Source organism: Bos grunniens, chromosome 16 (genome assembly GCF_055505025.1).
Source record: "Bos grunniens cultivar Pamir isolate PY7600 chromosome 16, Bosgru_T2T1.0, whole genome shotgun sequence".
Taxonomy (NCBI): Eukaryota; Metazoa; Chordata; class Mammalia; order Artiodactyla; family Bovidae; genus Bos; species Bos grunniens.
The window spans coordinates 26,850,028-26,870,976 of NC_141180.1; the positions used below are offsets into that span (position 1 = coordinate 26,850,028).

General features: G+C 44.3%; 1 protein-coding gene across 9 annotated transcripts; it reads left to right on the plus strand.

The window, feature by feature from the left end:
• Window positions 1-3,521: 3,521 nt before the first annotated feature.
• On the plus strand, window positions 3,522-20,027 carry LOC147356406 (PRAME family member 8-like). Of its 9 annotated transcripts, none has more exons than XR_015142728.1 (5): window positions 3,522-3,662; window positions 4,817-5,136; window positions 5,562-6,134; window positions 12,528-12,673; window positions 19,063-20,027. XR_015142728.1 is itself a non-coding variant. In XM_086342483.1 (5 exons), the coding sequence occupies exons 3-5, from the start codon at window positions 13,591-13,593 to the stop codon at window positions 16,485-16,487; spliced, it is 1,407 nt and encodes a 468-aa protein (XP_086198609.1). In that variant the 5' UTR covers window positions 3,543-3,662; window positions 12,528-12,673; window positions 13,553-13,590; the 3' UTR covers window positions 16,488-17,621. The 9 variants fall into 9 exon arrangements, 8 of the variants coding, with proteins under 8 accessions (XP_086198612.1, XP_086198607.1, XP_086198613.1 ...); XM_086342483.1 differs by lacking the exons at window positions 4,817-5,136; window positions 5,562-6,134; window positions 19,063-20,027 and adding exons at window positions 13,553-13,877; window positions 14,366-14,920; window positions 15,923-17,621 and having other exon boundaries at window positions 3,543-3,662; XM_086342482.1 differs by lacking the exons at window positions 4,817-5,136; window positions 5,562-6,134; window positions 19,063-20,027 and adding exons at window positions 13,576-13,877; window positions 14,366-14,920; window positions 15,923-17,621 and having other exon boundaries at window positions 3,543-3,662.
• Window positions 20,028-20,949: the final 922 nt, after the last annotated feature.

A 20,949-nucleotide genomic window follows, 5' to 3' on the forward strand; every position in this document is an offset into this window, starting at 1 on the left:
AGAGGAACTCCTCAGGTCAGTAGGTGCCCAATATGCTACTGGAGATCAGTGGAGAAATAACTCCAGAAAGAATGAAGGGACGGAGCCAAAGTAAAAACAATACCCAGTTGTGGATGTGACTGGTGATAGAAGCAAGGTCTGATGCTGTAAAGAGCAATATTGCATAGGAACCTGGAATGTCAGGTCCATGAATCAAGGCAAATTGGAAGTGGTCAAACAGGAGATGGCAAGGGTGAACGTCGACATTCTAGGAATCAGCAAACTAAAATGGACTGGAATGGGTGAATTTAACTCAGATGACCATTATATCTACTACTGTGGGCAGGAATGGAGTAGCCACCATGGTCAACAAAAGAGTCCGAAATGCAGTACTTGGATGCAATCTCAAAAACGACAGAATGACCTCTGTTCGTTTCCAAGGCAAACCATTCAATATCACAGTAATCCAAGTCTATGCCCCAACCAGTAACGCTGAAGAAGCTGAAGTTGAATGGTTGGTTCTATGAAGACCTACAAGATCTTTTAGAACTAATACCCAAAAAAGATGTCCTTTTCATTATAGGGGACTGGAATGCAAAAGTAGGAAGTCAAGAAACACCTGGAATAACAGGCAAATTTGGCCTTGGAATACGGAATGAAGCAGGGCAAAGACTAATAGAGTTTTGCCAAGAAAATGCACTGGTCATAGCAAACACCCTCTTCCAACAACACAAGAGAAGACTCTACACATGGACATCACCATATGGTCAACACTGAAATTAGACTGATTATATTCTTTGCAGCCAAAGATGGAGAAGCTCTATACAGTCAGCAAAAACAAGACCAGAAGCTGACTGTGGCTCAGACCATGAGCTCCTTATTGCCAAATTCAGACTGAAATTGAAGAAAGTAGGGAAAACCACTAGACCATTCAGGTATGACCTAAATCAAATCCCTTATGATTATACAGTGGAAGTGAGAAATAGATTTAAGGGCCTAGATCTGATAGATAGAGTGTCTGATGAACTATGGACGGAGGTTCATGACACTGTACAGAAGACAGGGATCAAGACCATCCCCATGGAAAAGAAATGCAAAAAAGCAAAATGGCTGTCTGAGGAGGCTTTACAAATAGCTGTGAAAAGAAGAGAAGCAAAAAAGCAAAGGAGAAAAGGAATGATATAAGCATCTCAATGCAGAGTTCCAAAGAATAGCAAGAAGAGATAAGAAAGCCTTCCTCAGTGATCAATGCAAAGAAATAGAGGGAAACAACAGAATGTGAAAGACTAGAGATCTCTTCAAGAAAATTAGAGATACAAGGGAATATTTCATGCAAAGATGGGCTCGATAAAGGACAGAAATGGTATGGACCTAACAGAAGCAGAAGATATTAAGAAGAGGTGGCAAGAATACACAGAAGAACTGTACAAAAAAAATTTTCACGACCCAGATAATCATGATGGTGTGATCACTGACCTAGAGCCAGACATCCTGGAATGTGAAGTCAAGTGGGCCTTAGAAAGCATCACTACGAACAAAGCTAGTGGAGGTGATGGCATTCCAGGTGAGCTCTTTCAAATCCTGAAAGATGATGCTGTGAAAGTGCTGCCCTAATATGCCAGCAAATTTGGAAAACTCAGCAGTGGCCACAGGACTGGAAAAGGTCAGTGTTCATTCCAATCCCAAAGAATGCTCAAACTACCGCACAATTGCACTCATCTCACAAGCTAGTAAAGTAATGCTCAAAATTCTCCAAGCCAGGCTTCAGCACTATGTGAACCCTGAACTTCCTGATGTTCCAGCTGGTTTTAGAAAAGGCAGAGGAACCAGAGATCAAATTGCCAACATCCGCTGGATCATCAGAAAAGCAAGAGAGTTCCAGAAAAACATCTATTTCTGCTTTATTGACTGTGCCAAAGCCTTTGACTGTGTGGATCACAATAAACTGTGGAAAATTCTTAAAGAGATGGGAATACCAGACCACCTGACCTGCCTCTTGAGAAACCTATATGCAGGTCAGGAAGCAACAGTTAGAACTGGACATGGAACAACAGACTGGTTCCAAATAGGAAAAGGAGTACGTCAAGGCTGTATATTGTTACCCTGCTTATTTAAGTTACATGCAGAGTACATCATGAAAAACGCTGGGCTGAAGCACAAGCTGGAATCAAGATTGCTGGGAGAAATATCAATAACCTCAGATATGCAGATGACACCACCCTTATGGCAGAAAGTGAAGAGGAACTCAAAAGCCTCTTGATGAAAGTGAAAGAGGAGAGTGAAAAAGTTGGCTTAAAGCTCAACATTCAGAAAACGAAGATCATGGCATCCAGTCCCATCACTTCATGGGAAATAGATGGGGAAACAGTGGAAACAATGTCAGACTTTATTTTTGGGGGCTCCAAAATCACTGCAGATGGTGACTGCAGCTATGAAATTAAAAGACGCTTACTCCTTGGAAGAAAAGTTATGACCAACCTAGATAGCATATTGAAAAGCAGAGACATTACTTTGCCCACAAAGGTCTGTCTAGTCAAGGCTATGGTTTTTCCAGTGGTCATGTATAGATGTGAGAGTTGGACTGTGAAGAAAGCTGAGCGCCGAAGAATTGATGCTTTTGAACTGTGGTGTTGGAGAAAACTCTTGAGAGTCCCTTGGACTACAAAGAGATCCAACCAGTCCATTCTGAAGGACATCGGCCCTGGGTGTTCTTTGGAAGGAATGATGCTGAAGCTGAAATCCAGTACTTTGGCCACCTCATGCGAAGAGTTGACTCATTGGAAAGTCTCTGATGCTGGGAGGGATTGGGGGCAGGAGGAGAAGGGGACGACAGAGGATGAGATGGCTGGATGGCATCACTGACTCGATGGATGTGAGTCTGAGTGAACTCCGGGAGTTGGTGGTGGACAGGGAGTCCTGGCATGCTGCGATTCATGGGGTCATAAAAAGTCAGACACGACTGAGCGACTGAACTGAACTTGATTATACTGATCTATCAAAAGATTCCAAAGCAATGGGCTTTCAAATTTTGTTTTAATTTCCAATCTCAGGAAACATTAATGGCTTCCCTGTCTCACACCCATGGTTATAACTGACCCTATTGTGTGTGGAGGGTGTGTGTGTGCCATGCTTAGTCATGTCCGACTCTTTGTGACCTTATGGAGAGTAGCCTACAAGGCTCCATTGTCCTTGGGATTTCCCAGGCAAGAATACTGGAGTGGGTTCTCATTTTCTTCTCCAAGAGATCTTCCCAACCCAGGGATGGAACCCGGGTTTCTAAGATCTCCTGCTTGGCAAATTCTTTACCACTGCACCACCTGGGCATCCTCCGTCAATGACCCTATTAGTTAAACCCAATCAGTGTTCCTGGAATGAATCGATGATTGAGTCTTTGACACCCCTCCCCCCATGTATCCCTCCTGAATGAATATCTGATTCAATCAATTCATCTGATTATAGGCAAAGATCCAATCAGGATTTACCTGACGGACATTCAGAAATCTAATCAGTCATCACGTTCCCTATTGGATGGTAGTAGTTGGGTAGGGGAAGACATAATTAGAAAGGCCTATAAAAAGCTGAAGCATCAAAGAAGAGGTGCAGAAACTTCTTCCTCTGGAGTCACTGCCTGGCTTCTCCACCAGATCCGACCTCTGAGTACCCTGCCAACTACTGCAAAGCTGGTAAGTTACAGACCTCAGCAAAGGGCATGTGTGTTAAGTCACTTCCGACTAAGTCAGTGTCCAACTCTTTGAGATGCTATGGACTGTAGCCCACCAGGCATCTCTGTTCATGGGATTCTCCAAGCAAGAATACTGGAGTGGCTTGCCATGCCCTCCTTCAGATGATCTTCCCAACCCAGGGATCAAACCTCAGTCTCTTATGTCTCCTCATTGACAGGTGAGTTCTTTACCGCTAGCACCACCTGGGCAGCCCTCAGCAAAGGACATCCTCATCTTGATGGTGAGGTTTCCATTGGTGGCGAGCAGCAATGGATGTCAGGGAGATTTTCCTCTTTCTTTTCAGATGTATCATTTAGTCTCTAAGTGTAATTTTTCCTTAGCCCCAAATATCTTGATCTATGCTTTCCTTTATGGCATTTTAAAATATCTTAACCAACTAGATTTTATGTAATGAAAACATCTAATTATTTGGCATTTTATTTCTTGACATTAAAAATAGTTTGTGCAAATGGCATTCACTTTTAGGGGTATCTGCTGCCTTTTTCCAAGGCCGTTAACTGTGGAAGCTGAGGTTGGAGACTGCAGTGGGTTTCATGATGCTCTATTCCCATAGTTTTAAGGCCCGAAAGTGAAAGTCATTCAGTCGTGTCCAACTCTTTGCAACCCCATGGACTATACAGTCCATGGAATTCTCCAGGCCAAAATACTGGAGTAGGTAGCCTTTCCTTCTCCAAGGTATCTTCCTAACCCAGGGATCGAACCCAGGTCTCCCGCACTACAGGCAGATTCTTTACCATTGAAGCCACAAGGCCCTAAGTAAGTGAGTGAAAGGTTTCCCCCTGAAAATATTCACCTTTCAGGCTCCTGGTATCCACTTCCCAGTGCAACATAAATTGAGCACAACAGTGAATGGAAATGGATGGGCTAGTGTGGGTTTCTTCCTCCTTGGTCCTTATGAGATGCTTGTTTTGGTGCCCATAGGGGCAGAGCTATGGCTTTTTCCTCACTGAGCCCAGAGTAAAACTGTGCAAAACCAAGGCTGTTCCACAACTGCCAGAGCACAGATTTCCTCTGAGTTGGTTCCTCTGAAGGGTGGGGAGACAGGTGAGGGGGTGTTCATGCTTACCTGAGAAAGATGCCTTTTCCTCTTCAAGTTCTTATAGGGTTCCTTTAGGAGCAGATTCAGGATGAGTGTCCGGAACCCCCTGAGACTCCTGAATCTGGCAGGGAAGAGCCTACTAACTGATGAGGCCTTGACCATTTCTGCTCTGGAGTATCTGCCCATCGAGCTCTTCCCCCCACTCTTCATGGAAGCATTCTGTGGAAGACACAGAAAGACCTTAAAGGCCTTGGTGCAAGCCTGGCCCTTTGTCCGCCTGCCTCTGGGGGGCCTGATGCAGACGCCTCATCTGGGAACCTTACAAGCAGTGCTGGATGGACTCGATGTCCTGCTCACAGAGAAGGATCGTCCAAGGTGAGTCAGATGCATGTAACCTGGTAAGAGATGGGCAGTCCTGAAGAGACAGGTGACAGTAGGAGAGTAAATGACAAATGGATGGACCAGTGGCTTCTGATGATGCCAGTGAAGAAACAGAGACTTGGTCATTGCTGAGTTCACTTTGCTGAATGCCTTCCAGCAGTGCAGGTGTGCCTAAAATGCAAGGAAATGTGAAAGTACATGCCCAGCCTCCTCTCAGGGATGCCTAAGGGTACTAGAGTAGAAAGTTAGGGGAAATGGCAAGGGAAAGGAGATGGAGGGATGTGAGGCAGAGAGGGAAGAGGGCAAGGAAGAAGGTGATGTCAGGAATGTGAAGTAAAAGCTGAGGTGCAAAGTCAGAGTGTTGCCTAATTTTGTGTGAATCTAAAAACTATAGCCGCCAATCTGCTGATTCCCCACAGGAAGTGCAAACTGCGTGTGCTGGATTTAAGGAATTCTGGCCAGGACTTCTGGAGAATGTGGTCTGGATCCAGTGTCCATGTGTCCTCAAGCTCATCAATGGTACCAATGGCTGAGGATGGGTCAAGGATCGAGAAGCCCTTGGCTCCCTTCGAGGTGTTCACAGAACTTCACCTCAAGGAAAGAACCATGAATGAATTCCTCACTTACCTCCTAAAGTGGGTAGAGGAGAGAGACCCTTTCATACACCTGTGCTGTAAGAAGCTGAAAATTGTTTCATTTCCCATCGATAATATTATGAATGTCCTGAGCATGGTGCAGCTGGACTGTATCCAGGAGTTACATGTGAATTGCACCTGGCATCTGTCCACTCTGGCCATGATTGCTCCTCTCCTGGGCCAGATGAGCAATGTGCAGAAACTGTTTGTCTCCCACATCCATCTGCCTGATCCTGAGGAGTGGGATGAGCAGCACATTGTCAAAATTACTTCTCAGTTCCTGAGGCTGCACCACCTCCAGGATCTCCATCTGGAATCCCCTTTCTACCTTGGAGGCTGCCTGGACCAGATGCTCAGGTGAGTGTGTACCACACTGACCAGCAAATAGAGGGGAAAAGCTGGAGGTAGTGACAGATTTCCTCTTCCTGGGCTCTAAAATCACTTCAGATGGTGACTGCAGCCATAAAATCAGAAGATGTTTGCTTCTTGAAAGGAAAGTTATAACAAACCTAGACAGTGTTTAAAAAGCAGAGACATTCCTTGGCCACAGAGGTCCACATACTCAAGACTATGGTCTTCCCAGTGGTCATATATGATTGTGAGAGCTGGGCTGTAAAGAAGGCAGAACACCAAGAATGGATGCATTTGAACTGTGGTGCTGGAGAAGACTCCTTAGAGTCCCTTGGAAAGCAAAGAAATTAAGCCAGTCAATCTTAATGAAAATCAATCCTGAATACTTGTTGGAAGGGCTGATGCTGAAATTGAAACTCCAGTATTTTGGTCATCTGATGTGTACACGTGACTCATTGGAAAAGTCCCTGATGTTGGGAAAGATTGAGGGCAGAAGCAGAAGAGGGTGTTAGAGGATGAGATGGCTAGATGGCATCACTGCCTCATTGAACATAAACTTGGGCAAACTTCAGGAGATGGTGAGGGACAGAGAGGCCTTGGCATGCTGCAGTCCATGGGATTACAAAGAGTCAGACATGACCGGGCAATTGAACAACAATAGCTTAGGTGACTTGAAAATAATTAAGGGAATGGAGCGTTGAAGATGGAAAATTCCATCAGTCATAAGCATTTTAAACAGAAGCTCCATGCTCACTGGTTTTGTGACCACAATGAGCCTAATTCCCCATCTATAAAAGTCGATTTTTTTCTCCATGTGTGTATGCTAAGTCACTCAATCATGCCCAGTTCTCTGTAATCCTATGGACTGTAGCCCATCAGGCTTCCCTTTCCATGGGATTTTCCAGGCAAGAATACTGGAGTTGGTAGCCATGCACTCCTCCAGGAGATCTTCCCGACCCAGGAATAAAACCCCTGTCTTTTATGTCTCCTGGATTGGCAGGCCAATTCTTTACCACTAGTGCCACCTGGGAAGCCTCAGATAAGCTTATTAATATATGGGAAATGCATGACTCTGGAGATGATGGTAATAGAGTAGGGATCAAAGGGATCATAAAAATTGGTAGATGGTTTGCAGATAAAGGAGGGATGTAAGTGAGCCTGTGCAGACTGGCATCCTTAGTGGATGTTGTGGGATCTTGTCCAGGTTGGCCCTCTATGCATGTCACACAAAAGCCTCACCAGCCTGAGATGGGTACCTGGGGCCAAAGCATGTGTGAAGGAAGCATGGATTGGAAGCATTTTAAGTATATCTCTTACTATTAAATTTTAGTGATACCCACTCTCAATTGAAACAAGGTATCAGGCTCTCCTCTGAACTTGTCCTAGTGCATCCCATTATCTTCATTCATCCTCAGACAGAAGTGGAGTGAGTTTTTCTCTGCTTGCCTAATGAGGAGAGTTTTCAAGACTCTATGTACTTGACCCAATCACACAGAAGGGTAAATGACTCTGGCTACAATAAGACTGGCCATTCTGGGTTTCAATCCTTATCAGATCATCATACCAAACCTGGGCTTGGGCAGATCACTTGTCTCTCAACTTGCAGTCAGTTTTCACCTCAAGTTTCTAAGACCTAATGTCTCTGTTTCTCCCCAGGTGCCTGATGAAGCCCTTGGACAACCTTTCAATAACTCGCTGCCTCCTTAGAGATTCAGACTTGACCCATCTGTCCCAGAGCCCGAACATCAGTCAGCTAAAGAGCCTGAATCTGAGTGGGGTCACCATGACCTACTCTAGTCCTGAGCTCCTCCCAGCTCTGCTGGAGAAAGTTTCAGCCACCCTTCAGGAGCTATACTTAGAGCAATCTGGGATCAGGGACTCCCACCTCGAGGCCATCTTGCCTGCCCTGAGCCACTGCTTCCAGCTCACATCCTTCAGTCTGCGTGGGAACCTCCTCTCCATGCCCATCATGGAGAAGATGCTGCGACATACCTCTGAGCTGCCCAGTTTAAGTCGAGAGCTGTACCCTGTCCTTCAGGAGAGTTTCAGCTCTCAGGGGATCCTCCAACCTGGGAGACTTGCCCAGTGTCGGACTGAACTGCTTGAGATTCTGAAGGACTTAGGACGCCCCAGGACCATCTGGATTTGCTTCACCCCCTGTCCACACTGTGGAGATAACACATTCTATCATCCTGAGCCCATCATATATGGCGGTAACATTCCAGCCTAGTTGGGTGCATCAATCCCAAGCTCTCTACTGAGCCCTTGGAAACTGAAATCTTGGACAAGATACATCGTGAAGGGAAAACAGACATATTGTTTCAGACATCTACTCAATGTGAATGTGAAAAGGAAAGGTGGTCCTACAGGGGAGCAGGATTGCAGGGGGAAATGTAGTCTCCCCAGTAATGCAATGCTTGTGGACATGTGTCCTGTAGAGTCAGAGATAGGAACCTAAATTTATTTAGCTGGATTTGAACTTGAGATTCACATGTTGCAATTGTCCCTGGATTGTTGTTGTTCAGTTGCCCAGTCGTGTCCAACTCTTCAACCCCATGGACTGCAGAACGCCAGGCCTCCCTGTCCCTCACCATCTCCTAAAGTTTGCCCAAGTTCATGTTCATTGCATCCGTGATGCCGTCCAGCCATCTCATCCTCTGACGCCTTCTTCTGCCCTCAATCTTTCCCAGCATCAGGGACTTTTCCAATGAGTCAGCTGTTCACATAAAATGACCAAAATAGTGGAGCTTCAGCATTAGTCCTTCCAGTGAATATTCAGGATTGATCCCCGGTAAGATTGACTGATTTGATCTCCTTGCTGTCCAAGTGAATTTCAGGAGTCTTCTCTAGCACCACAGTTCTAATCCATCAATTCTTTGGTGTTCTGCCTTCTTTACGGTCCGGCTCTCACAATCATACCTGACCACTGGAAAGACCATAGCCTTGACTATGTGAATTTTTGTCAGCAGAGTAGTGTCTCTGCTTTTCAACACACTATCTAGGTTTGTCATTATATATATATACACACATACATACATATATATATACATACTACTTGGAAATCGGCTAATGAGATTATGGTTCCACATCTCAGGCCCCTGGACAATGGCTGGGGCTATCTGCCTTCTGGGAAGGAGCTGGAAGATAACTTCTGATAGCAGCTGGCATGATGATGACAAGGTTGTGTGTGACTGACTCATGTTTAATTCTCTCCCTGGGTCCAAGTTCCTCAAGAGCCCACAGCACCTCCATCAGGGGCTCTCAGACTTGGAAATGTCTCATATTCCAGGACTGGTCACCTCTCTCTCTGCTCACATTCTTAGGTTTAGTCTTTCAAATGAGTTTGCTAGTCCGATCCCATCTTCAGGAAAGGTAACACCAACAAAGGCGACACTGTTCCTCTTGGCCACACCCTTTAGTTTCTAAACTTTACCCTGAGAAAATTCGGGACACCCGGGTTTGATCCCTGGGTCAGGAAGATCCCCTGGAGAAGGAAATGGCAACCCACTCCAGTACTCTTGCCTGGAAAATTCCATGGATGGAAGAGCCTGGTAGGCTACAGTCCATGGGGTCGCAAAGAGTTGGACACGACTGAGCAACTTCACTTTCTTTTCACTTTCACCCAGAGAAAAGTCTTTTAATCTCTCTCCAAGTCAGTGGAAAACAATATATCCATATTTTACACTGTCTTCAGTCATTCAGAGGGCTGCTGTAGGAATGCCCAGCTCCAGGCTGCCCTACCCCACCCTCACTTCTCACTGTGACTTTGACCTGATCTCCATCAGAGAAGCCATGACTTAAACTGGAGGACCAACCATATCCCCGGGAGACTGCCCTTGCTCCCTGAATAGGCTCCTGATCTGCTATTATTCCAACATGACACTGGCACAACAACTTGATACAAGGAGAAGTTTAGTTAGTTTTCTTTGGGACAGCACCACTGTTCCTGTGAAGCTGCTTTATTTCTAGGCCATTTGAATAGTTTTAATATGGCCAAAGAGTCCCCCAAAGATGATGCTTCCAGGTTTTCCTTTTTTGGTGCAGTGTCAGGCACAGATTAATCCCTTCCTTGACACACCCAGGGCTACAACTGCCAGTATTAGTAAAACTCGATCAGTGTTTGTGGAGTGAATCCAGGAATGTGTTTTGACTTTCCCTTTGACCTAATTATTTCTCTTTCCTGAAATGAAAATCTGATTCAATCTATCTGGAGAAACACAAATTTAAGGATTAACCATCTGGATATTCTGGAATCTAACCTGGTATCACTTTCCAATCAGAAGTTACTTGTTGGAAGGGGAAAGAAATGATTAGAAAGTCCTCTAAAAGCCTCAGGCACCAAAGAAGGAATATAGAAGCATTTCCTGGGTTCTACAAGGGGTCTGAGGTCTGACCATCCTGCCAACCCCATCAGAGCTGGTGTGCTACTGACACTCACATACTTGGCAGTTTTTAAAATTTTACTAGTTAGGCTTTCTAAACAGAAACTTAAAAGCATTCCATATGCTATTTTTAAAGTCTCTCCCTGGTGTCTCAGTGGTAAAGAGACTGCCTGCCAATGCAGGAGACAAAGGTTCAATCCCTGCATCAGGAAGATCCCCTGGAGTTGGCAATGGCAACCACTCCAGTATTCTTGCCTGGGAAATCCCATTGCCAGAGGAGCCTGACAGGCTACAGTCCATGGGGTTACAAAAGAACCTGACTCAACTTATTGACTGAAACAATAACAACTGGGTATGAAGTGTTCCATTCACTGAACTCCTTTCCAAAGCAGTAATGTTGCAGGAATGAAAGTAGGGGTGCAGGAGAATGATCAGATCCCAGGTCACATAAGAGTCTCTGGGAAGGCTGCCACATGTGGGTTTTGGCGTCGTGCAGGGAAGAATTCAAGAATGAACCTTTGTAAAGATAAAGAAGGTTTATAAAGGCCCACACTCCATAGAGATAGAGTGGGCCATCATGGAAAGCAAGAGAGGCACCAGGTTTGTCAATTTTTATAGGGGTGGGTAATTTTATAGGCTAATGAGTGGGAGTATTCCAGCTATCTTGGGGCAATAAAAGAGTCACTCAGTTGTGTCTGACTCTTTGCAACCCCATGGACTACAGTCTGCCAGGCTCCTCTGTCCATGCAATTCTCCAGGCAAGAACACTTGAGTGGGTAGCCATTCCTTTCTCCAGGGGATCTTCCTGACCCAGGGATCGAACCCAGGTCTCCTGCATCGCGGGCAGATTCTTTTACCATCTCAGCCACTAGGGAAGCCCCTTTCATCTTGGGGAAGGGGTGGGGATTTCCAGGAATTGGACCACTGCCCACTTTTTGACCATTAATGTTCATAACCATCGTGGCAGCTGGGTTGTGGCTACTATGAGCTATACTGAAGATCAAGGGCAAGTGCAAGTTGAGTCCACCGTCCTGGACCTGGTTGTTTCTAATCAGTTTATGTCATGTCCTTCTTTTAAAGGTTGTGCCTTGCCCCTTTCCTGTCTCAGTAATTCTTATATATGTAAAGAAAGAATGTTTAAAAATGTGCATCTCAAAGCTTTCCAGCTCAGACAGACTCCCACATCTTAATAACACTCTTAGTTACATGGCTTCTGCAATTTCTCATTTTAAATTTTTAAAGTGAAAACAATCTTTTCATTCAATTTATGGTACTAATCTCAACTTTTGGAGAGGAAACCCTTCAGAGATGATACTGCTTCCTTTTAGTCACTCCTTTTAATTTCTAAACACAACCCAGAGAAAAGTTTTCTAAATTTCCTTCTTCCCCAAGAGAAGGAAAAAAAAAAAAAAACCTACATTTTACACTATTTGCGTTACTCACATTGTCCCTCTAGGGACATCCAGCTCCAACTACCCAGCCCTCACTCTTACTTCTCAAATGTGATTTTGACCTGATGTCTTCAGAGATCGTTTGACTTAAGATTGGAATACCAGTCACATCCCCAAAAGGACTTCCCTTTACTTTCTGAGTAGATTCCTGATCTCCACTTGTCCAACATAACATCTGAGTGACAGTTGATAGAGGTGGATACTTTTATTTTGCTTCCTTTGGGAACAACACTACTGTCTTCATAAAGCAATGTTAATTCTCGGACATTTCGATAATTTTTTTATGGCTGAAGATCCCCAAACAACGGTACTTCAAAGTTTTGTTTTTCCTGTCACAAAAGGATAACCCCTTTCCTGTCTCACACCCAGGCCTATTACTATTAATATTAGTAAAGCCAAATCAATATTTGTGGGTGAATCAAGAAATCCAATACCCCTCCCTCATTCTTTATCCTGCCTGAATGAAATCTGATTCAATCAGTTCCTCTGAAGGTAACAAAGATCCAATCAGGATTAACCCAATAGACAGTCTGAAATCTAATCAGGTATCACTTTCTGATTGGCAGTTAGTTGTTGGAAAGAAGGAAGATGTGATTAGAAAGGTCTATATAAGCCTTAGACACCAAAGAGATGCAGAATCTTCAGGGTTCCAGAGTCACCACCGGGGTTCTCAAGTCTGAGTGTGAGCAGCCTACCAACCACAACAGAGCTGGTAAGTTACAGATACAACTAAAGACACCTTCACTGTACCCATGGTCAACTGGTCTTGAATGGTGGCAGGCGTATCAGGATGAAAGGAGAGATTAATTTTAAAAACTGCTTACTGGGGACTTCCCTAGGGATCCTGGAATTGGACCACTGCAGGATCGCAGGTTCATTCCTGGTCTGGGAACTAAGACACCCCATGCCGTGCTGCCAAAATTGAAAAATAAAAATAAATGAATAAAAATTATTTATTTTCATATATACTGATTTAAGATTTTGGTTTTACCTTGAATGTAGTATTGACTTAATCCCAAATATTTGATTGGTTCTTTTTAAATGTCTTAACAAAGCAGATGCTCTTTTTAGTAAAAAAACATCTTTGGAATTTCATTTCTTTTTAAAATTTTTTTCTCTTTTTTTTGAAATTTTATTTCTTGAAATTTAAAATGTTTAGTTTGAGCACAAACATCATTCATACTAGGGGTATCTCTTACCCTTTCCCAGCCCAGTGAACTGTGGGCTATATTGGGCCACATAATGCTCCTATTCCCATAGTTTTAAGGCTCTAAATGATATATTAAAATTTTACCCCAAAAAAGATGAAGCTCAGCCTTTAGCTCATGGTACCCACTTCCCAGTGACACATGATTAAGCAAAGCAGTGGATGGAAATGGATGGACTAATGGTTGGATTTCTCCCTTCTTGCTCCTTGTGAGATCATGCTCTAGTGCCCATAGGGGTAGAGCTATGGCTTTGTGCTCACTGGGTCCAGAGTGTACTTGGGACTAACAGGCACTTGCACTACTGCCAGGAAGATTCCGTTGACGAGTGGGAGAGAGAGGTGTGTTCTTGTTTGGCCTGAGAAGGATGCCTTGTTCTCTGGAAGTTTTCACAGGATTTCTTTTGTAGCAGAGTCAGATCAGAATGAGTCTTTGGGCCCCACCCAGACTCCTGGACCTGGCAGCTATGAGCCTGCTAAGGAATGAGAATTTGGCCATGAGTTCTTTGGAGTTTCTGCCCATTGAGCTCTTCCCCCTACTCTTCATGGAAGCCTTCTATGGGAGTCACATTAAGACCCTGAAGACCATGGTGTATTCCTGGCCTTTCGTCCGCCTGCCTCTGGGGGGCCTGATGGAGCCGCCTCATCTGATAACCTTACAAGCAGTACTGGATGGACTTGATGTCCTGCTTTCCCAGAAGGAGCACCCCAGGTGAGTCTAATCCAGGTAGCCTGGAAGGTTACTAGACATCCTGAAAAGACAGCTGGGGTCATAGAGTGAATGGTCAAGGAATGCACCAAAGGCTTCTGATGATGTCAATGAATTTCGAGGCCTTGACCACTGCTGAGCCCTCTTTGGGAAATGCCTTCTGGAAGTGTAGGAGTGTCTAAGATGCAGGGAAACCTAAGAGAACATGTCCCAGCCTCTTCCCAGGGATTCTTAAGGATTGTAGAAGTAGAAAATCAGGAAGCATGTAGGGGCAAAGGAGATAGAGGAAAGTGAGGCAGTATCCCTACTGAAGAGGAAGTGGGCAAGGCAGCAGGTAATGTCAGGGATCTGAAGTAAAAACTCAGGTGAGAAGTCTTAGTGTTGCCTATATTCTGAGACTGTGGTTTCATTCAGCCTATATTCTGAGACTGTGGTTTCATTCAGTTTGGATTTTAAACCATTGCTGCCCATCTGCTGTTTCCCCACACGAGGTGCAAACTGCAGGTGTTGGATTTAAGGAATACTGGCCAGAACTTCTGGAGCATATGGTCTGGATACATGGACCACATGTACTCAAGCTCACTGACGGCACCAGTTCCTGAGGACAGGTCAAGGACAAAGCAGCCCTTGGCTCCCTTGGAGGTGTTCATAGAGATGAACCTCAAGGAATGGGCCATGGATGAGTTCCTCACCTACCTCATGAGGTGGGCAGAACAGAGAAAAGGTTCCATACACCTGTGCTGTAAGAAGCTGAAGATCTTTGGAATGCCTGTGGAAAATATTATGAAGGTCCTGAGTATGGTGCAGCTGGACTGTATCCAGGATGTAGAAGTCAACCAGAACTGGCATCTGTCCAGCCTGGCCACATTCGCTCCTCTCCTGGGCCAAATGAGTAACGTGCAGAGACTCATACTTTCTGCCTCTAAAGAGCAGGAACAGCATGTTGTTGTCCAGTTTACCTCTCAGTTCCTCAAGCTGCACCACCTCCGGGATCTCTATCTGGAATCTCCCTTCTTCCTGTCAGGCCGCCTGGACCAGATGCTCAGGTGAGGGGGGCACCACTAGTTGAGAAACAATGAACACAACTCTGCAATGTCAAGTGCACTGTCTTATTTTATGCTCTAGTCTGAAGTGTGGTAACACACAGCTACCCAAGTCAAGGTCGAGGAACAAATGGATAGAGGCACTGGAAAGGGACACCATCTAGGGAGCTATAAACTAGGGGATTGGACTCTACCAAAGAACAGTTTGAGGTTTCTACTTTAGGAGGAGAGATCTATGTCCAGATAACTTAGGAAAACAAGTGGAAAGGGTCTTGAGGAGGGACCTGAGCATTTCTAAATGGAAGCTCTGTGCTCTGCAAGTCTGTGGCCACAATGAGCCTCTCTCAAATTCCCTGTCCCTAAAATGTTGTTTTGCACTTCAGATAAGATATTTAATATATGAGAAATGCATGGTTCTGGAGATGATGATAATAGAGCAGGAGCCAAAGGGACAGTAGAAAGTGGTAGATCTTAGCAGATGACACAGGGGCGTAAATGAGCCCCTGCAGACTGGAAAGCTCAGTTGAGTTGCAGGAAATTACCCAAGTTGTTTTTTTTATTCATGTAACCCAGGTACCTCACCAAGCCTGAGATATGAGTGCCTGAGCCCAGCACAGACAGAAGAAAGCCTGAGATGAAAGTATCTTTTGCCTTCTCTCCCAATACTAACACTCAGAGATGCCTGCACTTGATTTAGACGTGATGTCAGGCTCTCCCTCTGAGCAGGTTCTAGATATTCCATTATGTTCATTCACCCTCATAAGGAAGTAGAGTATGTTACACCCTGCTTGACAGATTAGGAAAGAGAGATTTCAAGGTTCTATGTACTTCATTCAGTCACACAGTGAAGGTGAAAGAACTCAGGCTAAAATGAGACTGGGCATGTTGGATATTGACCTTTATTTGATGGTCAGAATGACCCTGGCCTTGGGCAAATCACTTGTTTCTTACCTGGAGGTCACCTGCCTCCCCTGTTTCTCAGACCTAATGGCCCTTTCTTCACAGGTGTCTGATGAGCCCCTTGGATAACCTCACGATAACTCACTGCCTCCTTACAGAATCAGACTTGACCCACCTGTCCCAGTGCCCAAGAATCAGTCAGCTAAAAGGCCTGGATCTGAGTGGTATCACCCTGGCTGACTTTAGTCCTGAGCTCCTTCAAGTTCTGCTGGAGCAAGTTGCAGATACCCTCCAGGTATTGGACTTAAATCAGTGTGAGATCATGGACTCCCAAATCGAGGCCATCCTGCCTGCCCTGAGCCACTGCTCCCAGCTCAGGTCCATCAGCATGTGTGGGAACCTCCTCTCCATGGCTGCTATGGAGAAGCTGCTGCGTCACACCTCAGGGCTGCCCAGGTTAAGTCAAGAGTTTTACCCAGCCCCTCTGGAGAGTAACAGCTCTCAGGCAGTTCTTTCAGAAGAAAGACTTGCCCAGCTTCGAGCTGAACTTTTGGAGATTCTGAGAGACTTGGGACATCCCAGGACCATCTGGCTTAACTCCATCTTCTTTGCTTCCTATGGCTATGACGAATACTCTAATTTAGAAATTATTGAATACATCCCTGCCTAGTTGGGTGCACCTATCAAAAGCTTTCTTCTGGGCACTTGGAAGCTGAAATCTATGTCACAGGTACATCATAAAGGGAAACCAGGCCCATGGTTTCAGACATCTGCTCATGTGAATGAGAAAAGGAAAAGTGAGCCAATGAAGGTGCAGAAGGAAAATGTTGACCTGGAGAGCTGATGTGACTTTCGGGAACATGTGTCCCACAAAGTTAGAAATGTGAACCTAAATGACTTTAGAGGGATTTGAGCTTGAGAAGCATAAGTTAAAGTTATCTCTGGTGGACGATTGTAAAGAAATGGTCAGAAATAAAAAGACCCCTAGTGTAAACCTACTGCTATCCTGCATGAAGTATTATCCTGTTTTCTCAGTTTATATCTCGGGAATTTCCAGATACTGATAAAATTTAAAAAAACATGGAGTTGTCTATGATCTGAAGCCTTACTATTCCTGCAAGTTCTTTATTCTATCTGGGGCATCTCATCCCTCCTTGCTTATTTCTGTGTCTGTTAATTGGGTTAATACACACAAAGGGGAACATACTCATTGGCCAATGAACCAGTGGAGTGAAGAGCTCTTTCCAGGGTCCTCACTGCTGACACAGGTCATGACCCTGGACATGAGCAGTCCTCATGGTTCTCCTGGTGGGTCCATAAGTCTTAGTTCCTGGCCTTTGTGTTGCTGAGAAAGGGTTTGACTATATAAGGCAAACCCTCCAGTTCTGGGAGGGGTAGTCCAAACTGAATAATCTGGAGACTGGATCTCACAAAACCATGCCTGCCATGGCTGGGTAGTGGTCCTTCTTGAATTAATCTAGTTGTGCACATCCAAATTCATTTTAGCAAAATGCTAAAATAGTATAGGCATTTAACATAGTTTTATTATTTCTATGCCACATGTAAAAATTTATATCCTTTAGAGGGTAGATCATGTCAATGAGAGATTTACAAAACTCCCATAACACCTGTTTCTCACCATCAGGGAAGACTAGAATAGCATGTTTTGCCATCAGATAATCAGGATGTATAACAAAACACCCATGGATATATGTGACCTCCTTGCCTGTGGTAAGACACAGTATAGCCAATAGGTTTGTTTTTGTTCTTCAGTTGCTGAGTCATATCCAACTCTTTGCAGCCCCATGAATTGCAGCATGCCAGGCTTCTCCATCCTTGATTATCTCCCAGAGTTTGCTCAAATTGAGTTGGTGAAGCCATCCAACCATCTCATCCTCTGTCATTCCCTTCTCCTCCTGCCCTCAATCTTCCCAGCATTAGGGTCTTTTCCAGTGAGTCAGCTCTTCACATCAGCTGGCCAAATTATTGGAGCTTCAGCTTTAGCGTCAGTCCTTCCAGTGAATATTCATGGTTGATTTCTTTTAGGATTGACTGATTTGATCTCCTTGCAGTCCAAGGAACTCTCAAGTCTTCCCCAACACCACAGTTCAAAAGCATCAATTCTTTGGCGCTCAGTTGTCTTTATGGTCCAACTCTCAGATTGGTACATGATTTCCCTTCTCCAGGGGATCTTTCTGACCCAGGGATGGAACCTGGGTCTTCTGCATTGCAGGCAGATTCTTTGTCTGAGCCGCCAGGGAAGCCTACCAATAAGGTACAATGGATCATTGTAGTAACAACATGGTAGTCAGGGTTGCCCTGTTCAGTCAAAAATCCCCATATAACTTGCAGTCTGCCCTCCATACTCTCATTTCCACATCCTTGGATTCCACCAACTTCAGATCCTGCAGAACTATATGTATTCTTAAAAGGATCTGTGTGTAAATGAATCTGAGCAGTTCAAATTCATGTTTCCAGGGCAATGTGCATATATAGGGATATATTAGAGGAGATTTATTATGGGAACAGGCTTTCATGGTTACAGATGCTGAGAAGTCCCACAATCTGCTGTCTGTAAGCTAGAGAACAAGCAAAGCCAGTGCTATAACTCAGACTAAGGATTAAGATTGAAAACCAGTTGAGCTGATAGTGTTACTCCAAGTCTGAGGCTGAAGACCTGAGAACCAAGGGGACCACTGTCTTAAGTTTCAGAGTATGGAGGCTCAAGACAGAAGCTCTGATGTTCTTGGGTAAGAAGACAGGAGAGAATTTGTCTTCTTGTTTCATTCAGACCCCAAGGACTGGATGATGCCCACCAATGTTGGTGAGAGTAAATCTCTTTACTCAGTCTACTGATTCCAATGTTCTTCTTTTCCAGAAACACTCTCCGAAACACACCCAGAATTAAAGGTTTACTAGTGATCTGGGTATGCCTTTACAAGAACCAATATCCACACAAAAAAATCTATCCATCTCACTGACCCTAAACAAAGGGCACTCATAAGAAGGCTTCCTGTTGGGGCTTCAGGGATTGGTGTAATTGGCTCAGAGGGGGACATGATATAGGGGTGAGAGAACCTTAGGCAAGAACCTCAGTTTCTCCATGAAATGATAATAATGTTGGACACCCACCTTATGGGATATTTGTAGAATCCCATGAGATGATGCACTTGAGGGCTTAGCACTGGATCTGGCATACAGTAAAAGTTCAATAAATGAGTCTTTTCTTTCTTTTTCCCTTCTAGTAGACACCCCCAGGACTCTTCATCCCTCTAGCCTACACTTTATTGCTTATAAGACCAGGAGAACAAGCCCTGGACCTGAAGTGGGTCTCAGTTTTTACATGTGGCCACCCAGGTGATGCCATCCAGCAGAAGATATTAAGAAGAGATGGCAAGAATACACAGAAGAACTATACAAAAAAGATCTTAATGACCTAGATAACCACGATAGTGTGATCACTCACCTGGAGCCAGAAATCCTGGAGTGTGAAGTCAAGTGGAACTTAGGAAGCATCTCTATGAACAAAGCTAGTGGAGGTAATGTAATTCCAGCTGAGTTGTTTCAAATCCTAAAAGATGGTGCTGTGAAAGTGTTGCACTCAATATGCCAGCAAATTTGGAAAACTCAGCAGTGGCCACAGGACTGGAAAAGGTCAGTTTTCATTCCGATCCCAAAGAAGGCAATGCCAAATAGTGTTCAAACTACCACTCAATTGCATTATTCACATGCTAGCAAGGTCATTCTCAAAATCCTTCAAGCTATACTTCAACAGTACATGAACTGAGAACTTCCAGATGTCCAAACTGGATTTAGAAAAGGCAGAGGAACCAGAAATCAAATTGCCAACTTCTGTTGGATCATAGAAAAAGCAAGAGAATTCCAGGAAAACACCTACTTCAGTTTCATTGACTATGCTAAAGCCTTTTACTGCGTGGATCACAACAAACTACGGAAAATTCTTAAAGAGATGGGAATACCAGACCACCTGATCTGGTATTTCTCAGGATTTTTGAGAAATATTTCTGAGAAATCTGTATGCAGGTCAAGAAGCAACAGTTAGAACTGGACATGAAACAACAGACTGGTTCCAAGTTGGAAAAGGAGTATGTCAAGACTGTATATTGCCACCTTGCTTATTTAACTTATATGCAGAATACATCATGAGATATGCCAGACTGAATGAAGCACAAGCTGAAATCAAGACTGCTGGGAGAAATATCAATAACCTCAGATATGCAGATGATACCACCCTTATGGAAGAAAATGAAGAAGAATTAAAGAGCCTCTTGATAAAGGTGAAAGAGGGGATTGAAAAAAACTGACTTAAAACTCAACATTCAAAAAACTAAGATCATGGCATCCTGTCCCATCACTTCATGAGAAATAGATGCAGAAACAATGGAAACAGTGACAGACTTTATTTCTTGGGCTCCTAAATCACTGTGAGCGGTGAAATTAAAAATCCCTTGCTCATTGGAAGAAAAGCTATGGCCAACTTAGCATATTAAAAAGCAGAGACATTACTTTGCCAACAAATGCCCATCTAGTCAAAGTTCTGGTTTTTCCAGTAGTCATTTTTGGATGTGAGAGTTGGGCCATAAAGAAGGCTGAATGCCAAAGAATTGATGCTTTTGTACTGTGATGTTGGAGAAGACTCTTGAGAGTCCCTTGAACTGCAAGGAGATCAAACCAGTCAGTCCTAATGGAAATCAACCCTGAATATTCATTGGAAGGACTGATGATGAAGCTGAAGTTCCAATACTTTGGCCACCTGATGCAAGAGCCAACTCATTAGAAAAGACTCTGATGCTGGGAAAGATTGAAGGCAGGAGGAGAAGGGGATGACATAGGATGAGATGGTTGGATGGCATCACTGACTCTAGGAACATGAGTCTGAGCAAGCTCTGGGAGATGGTGAACAACAAAGAAACCTGGTGTGCTGCAGTTCATGGGGTTGCAAACAGTCGGACATGACTGAATGACAGAACAACAACAGCACTCACTCAATGGACATAAGCAAACTCTGGAAGATAGTGAAGGACAGGGAAGCCTGGCACACTGCAGTCCATGAGGTTGCAAAGAGTCAGACACAACTGAGTGACTGAACAACAATAACTCAGGTTTTGCAG